Source organism: Carassius carassius, chromosome 45, assembly GCF_963082965.1.
Source record: "Carassius carassius chromosome 45, fCarCar2.1, whole genome shotgun sequence".
NCBI classification, from domain to species: Eukaryota; Metazoa; Chordata; class Actinopteri; order Cypriniformes; family Cyprinidae; genus Carassius; species Carassius carassius.
Genome location: NC_081799.1, coordinates 663,320 through 675,000, shown reverse-complemented (window position 1 = coordinate 675,000; position 11,681 = coordinate 663,320). Strand labels below are relative to the sequence as shown.

Genomic DNA, 11,681 nt, shown 5'->3' with positions numbered 1-11,681 from the left:
ATAAGCTTAAATGATTTGGTCTAAAGAGAGAAGAAATAATGACTACTTTTGTTTGAAAATGACATATAAAATAGCTACCAAAATAAATGTTGGTAAGTACAGTTTGAGTAAAAGTAATGACTAAAAGTTGACAAAAATGCAGACTTTTTGTAGACTAAAACTAGACTTAAACTATTAATCATTTTCGTTAAGATAAAAACTAAGACTAACTCAGAAGTGGCTGTGAAAGGAAGCCTGCAGCGGTGTGAGTCTGACTCTGTGTCTGCTGTCTGCTGCAGCTGCGAGGAGCTGTGTCCTCCAGGGAAACACGGCCGGCAGTGTGAGGAGCGCTGTCCCTGTCAGAACGGCGGCGTGTGTCATCATGTGACTGGAGAATGCTCCTGCCCCGTCGGCTGGATGGTAGGTCTGCGCAAGACACAAGTCTGGAAGTGATCAAGAATTCTGAAGTTGTTTGATTCTGCGTCGACCTGTGCACTAGCCTCTTCCATTATTTACACTACAGGCACAAACTGGTAGGCGGGGCTAAACAGACAGTGCTGTAGAATCTGAGGGCGGGGCTAAACAGACAGTGCTGTAGACTCGGTGGGTGGGGCTATACAGAGAGTGGCAGGAATCGGTGGGTTTGGGCTAAACAGACAGTGGAGTAGAATCTGTGGGTGGGGCTAAACAGACGGTGGCATATAATAAGTGGGCGGGGCTAAACAGTCAGCGACAGGAATCGGTGGGTGGGGCTAAACAGACAGTGGAGTAGAATCGGTGGGCGGGGCTAAACAGGCAGTGGTGTAGACTCATTGGGCGGGGCTAAACAGACAGCGGCAGGAATCGGTGGGTGGGGCTAAACAGACAGTGGCATATAATCAGTGGGCAGGTTAAACAGGTAGTGCTGTAGAATTGGTGGGTGGGGCTATACAGACAGTGGCATAGAATCAGTGGGTGGGGCTACACAGACAGTGGCGGAAGAATTGGTGGGCGGAGCTAAACAGACAGTGGTGTAGAATTGTTGGGTGGGGCTAAATAGACAGTGATGTGGAGTTGGTGGGTGGGACTAAACAGGCAGTGATTTAGAATCGGTCGGGGGGACTAAAGAGGCAGGGATGTAGAAGCAGGCATTGATCTTCTGCGGAGGCGGTGCTTATCCACACTACTACATCATAGTCGCACACTCCACAAGCTGTCATTTTGACAGACTGGCTTCAATACGAGCTGTTTTTAGACTAACGAGAAAGTTTTGAGTTCTGAAACTTACATGATGTTTTTATAGAACAATGACCTCTTATATGTCAAAAGATCAAGGAAATTTTGGCTTCTCAAATTATGACCCCTTTAAAAGGTTTTTGTCTAATTTGTACACATTGTTTGTCTTTGCATCAGAGAATACTGTGTTGTGACAGAAGTGTGTTTTCAGGGAACAGTGTGCGGGCAGCCGTGTCCTGCAGGACGCTTTGGGAAGAACTGCTCACAGGAGTGTCAGTGTCATAATGGAGGAAGCTGTTCTGCATCCACTGGGCAGTGCATGTGTAGCGCAGGATACACAGGAGGGAGGTCAGTACACACACCGCACTATGAGACAGCATGCTCTAACACCTTGCAGTATGAATGGCTGAACAGCTGACATGGTGCTAAACAACAGAACAACCCATTGAACACTCTGTACATCTGTCCCTTATAGTCTCATGTTCACTCCTGTCAGAAATGAAATATGGTGCTACCCTGACTTACATCTACTTGACTTGTGCACAATATTCAAGCATCCTTAAGTCACATGATAGCTTTGTGTTGAATTTAAACACACCTCCTGGATTAGCACTGGCACTGCTGAGACGACCCCGTCTAGACTCACAGAGGATCATAAGAGGGTGCCCGTGCTGATCAGCTGAGCTCCAGCGCTGCAGGCAGTCTCAGTGCTCTGGAAAACATCGTGTTTGGTGACAGACCTGTAGCAATGAGCTCTTGCATCATGAAGAGCATGGAGAAGCTGGTTTTGTGTTATTTTCTGAGACCCATGGTTTAGATGATATTTCTACACTTCATACACTCCACGAACTCAAGCAGATGTTCTTTGAAGTGTATTGTTGGTGAAGTTGTAGAGGTGCCCTGAAGTGCGGAGATTAAAGCTGGAGACCAGGGCTGCATTTTTCAAAAGCATCGTAAACTCAAGTACATCGTACACCTATTGTCACCAATGGAACTATGATCAACTGAGGCTTGCGATGCTTTTGGGAAATGCAGCCTAGACTGATAAGGAAAGCTGCTGCCTGCACCCTGTAGGCTGCGTGAAGAGGAGAGTGACTCTCAAACCACTGCCTTTCATGGTCCAAACGTATAGAAATGTTTTCACACAAAGCCAGATGAGAGCCTACAAGTGGAACACACCAAACAAACTAGCCCGACCGACGGCTTAGTGTGTCCTGGCCTTTCGAGCACAGCTTTTAGGTCCGACACTGCCGACGCGAGGTGACAACACATTTCGCTTTCATCGCCGCTAGTTCTTTGAAGTCGGCTTGCTGTGTCCCGGCCTTAAGTTATGCAGCCATTTCTCCTGGTGTTTCATCCAGCAGCAGCAGCAGAATGTGTAGCTGTAATTGCAGTATGAGCGGCTGAGCAGCATGTATTTAAACTGCAGAAATAGAAATGAAAGTGCATTTTTATGACTTAATAAGAGCTTTGGCTTCACCAGACGTCACTGTTACCTCCGGTTTCCCCTGATTTCACCACACCCTACTGGCTGGAAAATAATCGCTTAACAGCCACAGGGAGGAGTCCACCAGAGTGCGTGTTTGTGTGTGTTTAACTAAGTGGTTAAGAGTTGAAGAGAGTGAGTCTCTGTATGCAGGAGGATTTTTGTGGGATGCTGAACAGAAAAGTAGTCTCTGAATCAACGTCTCTCATCTGCTGCTGCTGGTTTGATCCCAAGCTCAGACTGTACAATAACGGACAACTCAAAGCAGCTGTTACTGTGCATTATTTTCATAGTTTTAATGTTACTTATGTGAAGAATGACGAATTGCATTTTACAAGTGGAACACTTCTACAAGAATCCAATGTTCTCCAATAATTTGATGACATTTATTGATTCCATAGCTTTTTTTTTTTTCATTTTTTTATCATTCAGTTCTCTGTGCATCTGAGAGAATTCCAAGTCTAATGTGCTGGTTTATGATAAATGTTTGGGAAGATAATCACTGAATGGAGATATTGAACTTAAAGTATAAGGGCATTTGCAAAAAAGTAGCAAAAATAAATTATTAAATACTTTTCTAATATGACCTTCAATAACTAAAAGGAAAATTTTTATGCTTTGTGTATGATACAGTATTTGCTAGCTAAGGCTGTTACTCGTTAGTCGATTTTCAACGGCTGGCACATATTTGCCAACTTTAATTATCCTTTGACGATAGATGGCACAAAATCTCATCTCAACACTTTTGATGAATGGCTATGTTATTTTAAATTCTTTTAATTTAATTGTTTAATTCTGCTTGCGATCCAGTAGAGGGGTTGATGCTATGGGAACACTTCTGCAAGAGTCAGTGTCTAAACACAATAAACCAATTGGCTAGTCATATGGATGTCCAGATGTTCCCTAGCACGTCAAAGAGTCCATAAATAGAATTCAGAAATGCACTCCAGACAAACTGCACTTTGTCTGAAAAAGTCTCACAGGCATCGCCTGCTACATACATAACCTAGGACTTTCCCTTTCCAGTGGAACTCAACTATGTGTCATGATGTTGACTCTATGGGAACTATAAGCAGTAAGCCTGCACACAAGACTGTGTATGAGCACAGATGCTTGCTGAAGGCAGACTGTAAATGAATTTGCTCTGAAGAACTCTAATCTAATCAAATCTGCATCCATACTGTAGAATCTGACCAATGTGTGTTGAGAGGACCATCCTGTGTCGCAGCACAAACATCCTGTAAGAGTGCACCTCTAGCAAGGGCTTTGGGAGGCAGGCCATAACCCTTAGAGGCGAATCCAAACCACACCTCATTGTCATGTCCGCTGTCTGATCACCCTGTTCTTCAGTGTGTGTGTGTTTTTGTATATGTCTGCATTTCGTGTGCACATGGTGTTTTGTTTTGGTTTTGATCGTTCGTCTTGCACCTATCTGTGGCGTTCCTCCCTCCCCCTCATTACTACAGTTTCCACTTCTAATTGTTTGACTCCACTCACCTGAATTCAATGTCTGTTCATCTCTTGCTCTATTTATTCCCATCTGTCGCGCCAATCGGTGCCAGATCGTTGTTCGACTATAGTCCATGTGTAGCCATTCTGTCTAGTCTTGTTCTGTCGTGCCATTGTCTGCTGCTACTGGTTTTGTTTTGTTTTCTATTTTTTCCCCTCCCTCATTTCCTAGACTGGGCACCTGCATTCCTCAGAAGTGTTTTGGTTTGCTCCGTTATGGGCTATCTCGTGTCTTCCTCCCCTCTCCGCTCTCTACGCGGCCGCGCCGTTGGGCGCCCCCTGCCGGGAGTTTACGCAAGGACATTGAAGTCTCTTATTTTTCTGTTGGACATTTTTCCCTTATTTCCCGGCCAGTTTCTGTTCGTTGGAGGGAGTTTTTTCTTTTGGACTTTTTGAATAAATTGTTCTCACACTGTAACCTGCATCTGTGTCCAGTTGTGTTCCTGACACTCATAGGAGAGGGTAATAGCATCTGTAATCCCCTGCGAAATACACTGCTTGGTGACCACAGTACTCTATTGCAACCATCAAATCATATTTAGAGCTAAGAGGATCTATGCCGTTGTCCTGAGTGCTGGACATAGACCCTCAAAGCATGCACCGAACATAGCAGGTTAAGGCTTACCTACTCCAACAACTCAAGAGGCCTAAAGAAAGCCTGCAAAGTGATCGACTGAGGAGCCATACATTTCATTCCATACAGCCTCCTAGTAGAAGAAGCTCTAGAGCTGAGGATTGTCTCATTGTCATTATCTTCGTCATCTGAAGCTTGCGTCCGAAGCATGGCAGGGAGCTAGAGGACGCAGTGTCTCGTTCCCTACTCAGGGAACCATGGTTACATACGTAACCTGAGACAGTTCCCTTTCGAGGGAACTTCGAACTGCGTCCTCTAGGGGGCACTTTGGGGAACAGTATACCCACGCCGCCATGCTGAGGGGAGTGCCGGCCAGAATCATGGCGAGCACTAAGTACCAACTCTACCATTTCCATGGGAGTTGACCCTGGGACGTTTAGACGGCTGTTTGTGACAGTACCCCTTATGGCCAAAAGGCCTAAGCAACATACCCAACTTAATTGTTAGGGCCTCGGCCCAGGGTAGAGCTGGAGGCTTGTAATCAGGAAAGATTCCTTTAAAGGGATACGGCTAAAGACCAGCGTTTGTACCAAGTCTTTGCCTGTCACACAGGGGCTACCGCTAGCTTACGCATAAGCTTGCTGAAAGAGCTGTCTCAACAGTTCTCTAGTAGCAACAACCTGTTTAGATGGGTATCCGAGGATACACAGGTGGAGTGGCACCCAAGATGAAAGGGGCTTTTACCAACTCAAGAAAGGGCATGAAGCAACCGCGCGAAGCCCTCACCATATAGGATTTTTAGAAAGAACGCAGAATACTAGCGTGCGAACTTACCACAGTGTGGATTTCAGAAAGTGTGCAAAGACTTCATGTGCACACTTACCATAGCATGGATTTTCAAATACTGTTCTAAGGAGGGGCTCTCGTGGCACTCCGATAGAGCAGCTCATAGATGGAATAGTGTATCTCAAAACAGTATGATTGAGAGTCATCAACTCGATCTATGGAAACAATACTGGAGCGCTCTGGGGAAAAAACAGAGAACTCAGTCTCATACGAGAGGAGAACTCCGAGCTCAGAGTAGCACGCTCATAGGCGACCCTTTTTTGGAAAAAGGGGAGCGCTGCTAAATTACCACGAGAATCACCCAAATAGCCCCTCATGTTGAGGGAAGCGATGCTTGAGGTGTATAAACAAATACTCACTGGCTGAAAGGAGCCCAAGAAACCAAGGTCTAATCATCTCATCTCATCTCAAGATTTCAGAAAGTTTGCAGAGTCTTGCATGCAAACTTACCACTTGTGGATTTTTAGAAAGTGCGCAAAGTGTTCACGTGCATACTGACCACAATGTGGTTTTGAGAAAGTACACAAAGCTTAGCGTGTGTACTTAAAGGGTCCTAAGCATCGCAGAGGTGTTGAATCTCACAGGGGAGGCAAGCTCAATTTTACAAACCTCGGGCGAGGGGAGCATCACCTGAGGCAGCATATACAAGAAGACTTCTTTAACTGCCACCTCCACTTCCCGGTAGATGCGACAGCACCCCTAAGCGGCCAGGAGACCCCTCGGGGTGACCTGGCCGGACATCCATGAAATTCCCTGCAGTGCTGTGCCAGGCCTGATTATCAAGGAGGCTCCCTCAGAAACCTGTGATCTCAGCCGCCTAATACCGGAACATGAAGTCGGATGGCTGCTGCTGGTGAATGTTTAGTAAACACTGTAACTGAGCACTGCAAAGGAAACTCAGAGAGTTTATTAGTAAACACGTAACCACCAGCAATTGAATACACATAAGTATATACAGAGAGGGTTACATTTACTCACCCACCCTCCTGCGCTGGAGCCCCACTCAAGGGGCGCCTCCTTTTTGTCTGGACCATCAGTCAGGTGGTTGCTATGAACATAGAACCATAAAAACATTATAGGTCCAGCATAGGAGACTGTTATGCGAGAGGTTTCCACCTAACCTCGATCAGGTGGAGATCTGGTGGTTACAGGGGAATTAGGAAGGGGAGGATAAAAGCAGAAGTTAACCCTCTGAAGTCGATTAACGCATATACACGTTATGAGGCCATTTTCTCCTGATAACCTCTTAGACTCCAGAGGGTTAAAAATCCCCAAAGGGAACGAGTAGATACCTCGGTAACACTCCGATTCGGACGAGAACGCTGCCTCGTCTAGATCATACCCCTGCCCGCAGGTGGGGGAGGAGCGCGAGTTGCGACACTAGCAACAAGATCAAGTTCAAGTTCAAGTCTGCTTTATTGTCAATTTTCAGATGTAGAGTACCTACATACAGAGAATCGAAATTGCGTTACTCTCAGACCCGGTGCATACAGATAACATTAACATTAAAGCCTAAAAAATCTAGATCAAATATAAAATGTAGATACAATAAAATGTAGATACTTCTGTGCCCATCTTTGATCCTCAGATCGAGACAGGCCAGGACCCCTATGTTGTTCGGGCTCAAACCTGGACCTTCGTGGAACGAAGGATCTGAAAGCAGCAGAGCGCACCTTCGTCTCCCTGAACTTCTCAAACCGCCGTCTCAATTTCAGATGCACGCTTCAAACAAAACAGTCTGTGAAGATGAAGAAGATAATGACGGGCTCTCCCGGTGCTGATTTATAGTTGCGCCGGTAGTGACGTCGGAGGCTGTCGCCAGCCAACAAGTTGATGTTTTTTCAATGTATGCTTCAGACACGGGTCACGACGAGGTGTTCCCTAAAACGCCCCCTAGAGGATGCAGTTCGAAGTTCCCTCGAAAGGGAATTAAACAATTACTGGATAAACTGCTATTGGGGGAAAAACATATACTTGTTTTGTGTGTGTGTGTGTGTGTGTGTGTGTGGTGCAGGCTGGTGGGGGAGCGGCTTATGGATCCTGCCTTCTGTTCGGATCTTGCCACAAGACCTCCTCAACATCACAGGTGATGTCCTCGTGGGCTAGGCATTGGGAAAAATATGGCCTTGTGTGCTGAATCCTCCCTTGGATTGATCCCACCTCAGTGTCTCTGCATGCCTCTTCCATTGCTTGCAGAAGAGTCATTCAGCTGAAAAGAATTCCTCGATTGCATTTAGAAAGGGTCTGTAAGGGGGCTTGTATAAAAGTGTGAAATGCTTACGGACCAGAGTAGCCCAGCTTAAACATTATCCCAGATGACAACAAACATGGGCTGCTGTGGTCTGCATGTAGTGCATCTAGAAATGCAATGATCTGTCCTGTATTGTAGGGACCTAGAGTGGCATGGTGATGCAGGACTCCTTGGACACTAATTGCAGCACACAAGGTGATATTTCCCCCCCGCCGCCCAGGGACATTTACAACAGCCCTTTGTACAACTACGTTACGGCCCTGATGCCTGGTTTTGGCCAGATTGAAGCCTGCCTCATCCACACTCATGTGACAGTTCGGCGGCATCAAAATCCAGAACTGTCTGTAACAGAAAATATTGAATAGTGTTACTATATTACAGTTTTTGCCCCTTGCTTGAACACTATAGATCCATGCTTAGACTAAAGTAACACAACTTGAAGCTTTTGTTACCATACCTCAAACACATGTACCCATACCTTAAACAAAAGCGCTGCTTTGCACTCTAGTTGCAATTCTGCAACACACTTACTCCTTTATGCAACACATTTGGTCCTGCATACTACACTCTATTTCATACATAAGAGACTTCGTTCAAAAATGAAATCTCAGAGTGCCATTTGGAAAACACATATATCCAAAATACAATACACATCGGGTAATTGCTACCACTCAAATACACAACTTAAGGCACTTATTTGCAAAACTGAACACCAATCAGCCAGCTACAAAAAGCCCTCAGTTTAGCCATTTCAAGAACTTTGCAAGCATGGATGGAGGGAGAGCAAGAGGAAGAGGAGGAAGGGGAAGAGGAGGAGGAAGAGGCCATGCACGGACCCCTATTTCTGATGATATACAGTTTTTCTCAATTGCTAAAACACTAAATCCTATTGTCTGAACCAAATGCTCAGTTGCCTGAACCCACTGATTGAATCAATCACTCTTTTGGCAAAACCATAAGCACTTTTCACCTGTTTAGACACAACTTGCCAACACATTTTCATTGTGATGCACCCGTGCTACATAATGGTGAGCACAGGTGACAAAAGTCAAACACAATTAAAGCACAGATGTCACCATTTGAACACAACAACTCAAAATTGATCACACTTGTGGCTAATGATGTGAGGGAACATATACAGTAAGCCAGTTCATAGAGCACTGGTTTGTGAGGCCCTACAATGGATAGAAATCTGAGAGGAAGAGTTTGTGTGAGAGGAGGTCGAGGTGGTCGAGGTGGTCAGCGAAGACAAAGAACAGTAATATCTGATGAATTCAGAGCTACTGTGATTGACCATGTTCTTGTCCATGGTATGAGCATATGGGAGGCTGGACAAAGGGCACAACCAAACATCAGTATATTCACGGTGTTCACCATAATCCGAAGATTTAGAGAAGAGGTGAGGTAATTACCTTTTTTTGACATTATAGTACAGTGTGTAAATGTTGACAGCAATTACTGTATGACATACTATATACTAAATATATATATTAAATCTGACCAAAAGGAGAAGGAGAGGCCGTAATGTGATTGGCCATTGGGCCATTGTTGGTGTTCCTGGGCAGCGTGGTGGCAATGTCACATTATGTGCTGCCATCAGCAATCATGGGGTTGTCCACCATAATGCCAACCTGGGGCCCTACAACACTCACCAGCTCCTCATTTTCCTCAATCACATGCGAGATGCTCTGTTAGGGCAATAGGATGAGCATCCCATCTATGTTGTTGTTTGGGACAATGTGAGTTTTCACAGAGCCCAGGTTAGAGAGTGGTTCAATATGAACCAAGGTTTTATCAATCTTTGCCTTCCACCGTACTCCCCTTTCCTAAACCCCATTGAGGAATTCTTCTCCTCATGGCGGTGGAAGGTATATGAATAGCCAACCTTACACCAGGGTAAATCTCCTGCAAGCCATGGGACTTGCCTGTGGTGACATAGGTGTGGAGGCATGCCAAGCCTGGAGACGGCATGCCAGGGTTTTTTTCCCCATTGCTCAGCCAGACAAAATGTGGCCTGTGATGTGGATGAAGTACTGTGGCCTGACCCTGTACGGAGACATGATGCTGTGAGTAATGCACTTATTTGTATATTTTTGTACTATACTTTTACATCAGCTTACTGTACACAAGTGGCACACGCATAAGATTTCTGTTTTGTCTTTTTGTACAAGTGCTAAATGCACAGTTTTTTTTGTTTTGTTTTGCAACATGCATTTAGCCTACAGTGAACAATAAACATTTATTTCTCCAGCTTCATGTCATGAGCATTGTTTTCTATTTTTCTACGTAGTGTTTAGTGACTGTTCAGTAGTGTTTTTAATTTTGATTGACCTGGGGCACGATTTGACAACATAGTTCAGTTTTGAGCACAGATTGAACTGTTTTGAGGTGAAAGTTTGGTTTTGCAAGAAGAGTCTGAGGTTTTGTGAATGTAGCTTGAAAATTGGGTTTTGTGTTCACAGTTTAGAGAAAAGGAGAGCAGCTTAAAAGAAATGTGTCTTAGCAATCGAGAAAAACTGTAAGAGCAACTTTGGTGGACCATGTCATCAACCATGGCCTGACTGTGAGGGAAGCTGGGCAGAGAGACACTCACATGCCCGCATGTCTCTTCTGCAGGCAATGGAACAGACCTGTGATGACATTCAGGTGACAGCAATCCATGGATGCTTTCCACATGCAAGGGGATATTTTCCCCTGTGCCTAGCGGGAGAAGACATTGCTTGCGATGTCGATGAGGCCAACAGACGGCGGGATCCATGAGCCCACGAATGCACAATTGCCATGATTTTCTGTGTTTACAGTATAGTGTTTTTTATATTATTTTATTTATTTTTTGCTTTATCTGAATTCATCTTACTGCAATGTACAGTGCTACAATGTGCAATATTGAGTAGGCCTATTTGCTTTTTTGGTTGTTTGAAAATGTGCCTCCTGAAAACATGCCTTCTGAATAAACAGTGAAAATCAAAGACTGCAATGTTTTATATAAAGTAGACTAGTGTGATCTGAAAGTGTATGCATATGATGCAAGTATGTGTCCTTTTGTCATCAGAGTTACATTTTGACACAGATGTGAATGGTATATTTCCCAGTGTTGTGTCATGTTTACTTGTGTGCAGAGTTTTGGCACAATGAGAGAAGTTTTGCAAATTGTGTTCAAGCAACGGGCAAAAACTGTAAGTATATAAGTAGGGTCTGGGTTGGGTCAGTATAGACAAAAACTACAAGCTACAGGCAGGGCGGGTGGCAGCAGAAACCCTCATTCCCACATCACAATATATAGTATGTAAAGTGAAGTGACACACACCTGCACATAATCATGGCCTAGATCCTTTAACCCTGACACTGTTTCTCTCAAATGGCACTTTTGCTTCATTCTGAAGTTATGTTTCTGTAGGATGCGACTTGGTGTAGAAATGCTTACCCTGTTGATATTGTTGTGTAGGAACTGAGGTTAGGGTGGACTCTTTGCCAAGCCTCTCTCATGGACAGGCCATGATTTATCACATGGTCCACCAGAGTATCCCTGATGTCATTTGATATATGTCTCTGCACTGGTCCTTGTCTTTGTCCTCATCCTCTTCCATGTCTGACTCCTCTGTCTCTTTGTCCTCATCTTACTCTGACTCTCATTGCCTCCATGCTTGCAAAGTTCTCAAAATGGCTTACCTGAGGCTAAGGCTCAGACCAATCAGTGTTCTGATTTCTGTGCAAGTGTTTTCAGGTGTATATGTAAGTGCCTACAATTGCCACATGAGTTTTTCATTTTGAACAGAGTGTTTTCCCAATGATAACAGGTGATTTCGTTTTTGAACAAAGTG

The 11,681-nt window shown here is 44.7% G+C and overlaps 1 protein-coding gene across 1 annotated transcript in view; it reads left to right on the top strand.

The window, feature by feature from the left end:
• The window catches only part of LOC132126955 (multiple epidermal growth factor-like domains protein 10), a 135,456-nt gene that overhangs the window by 55,545 nt on the left and 68,230 nt on the right, over positions 1-11,681 (top strand). The window contains exons 6-7 of the mRNA XM_059538579.1: positions 279-399; positions 1,406-1,542. Of these exons, the coding sequence (XP_059394562.1) occupies positions 279-399; positions 1,406-1,542 (258 nt within the window). The remainder of the gene's footprint in view (positions 1-278; positions 400-1,405; positions 1,543-11,681) is intronic.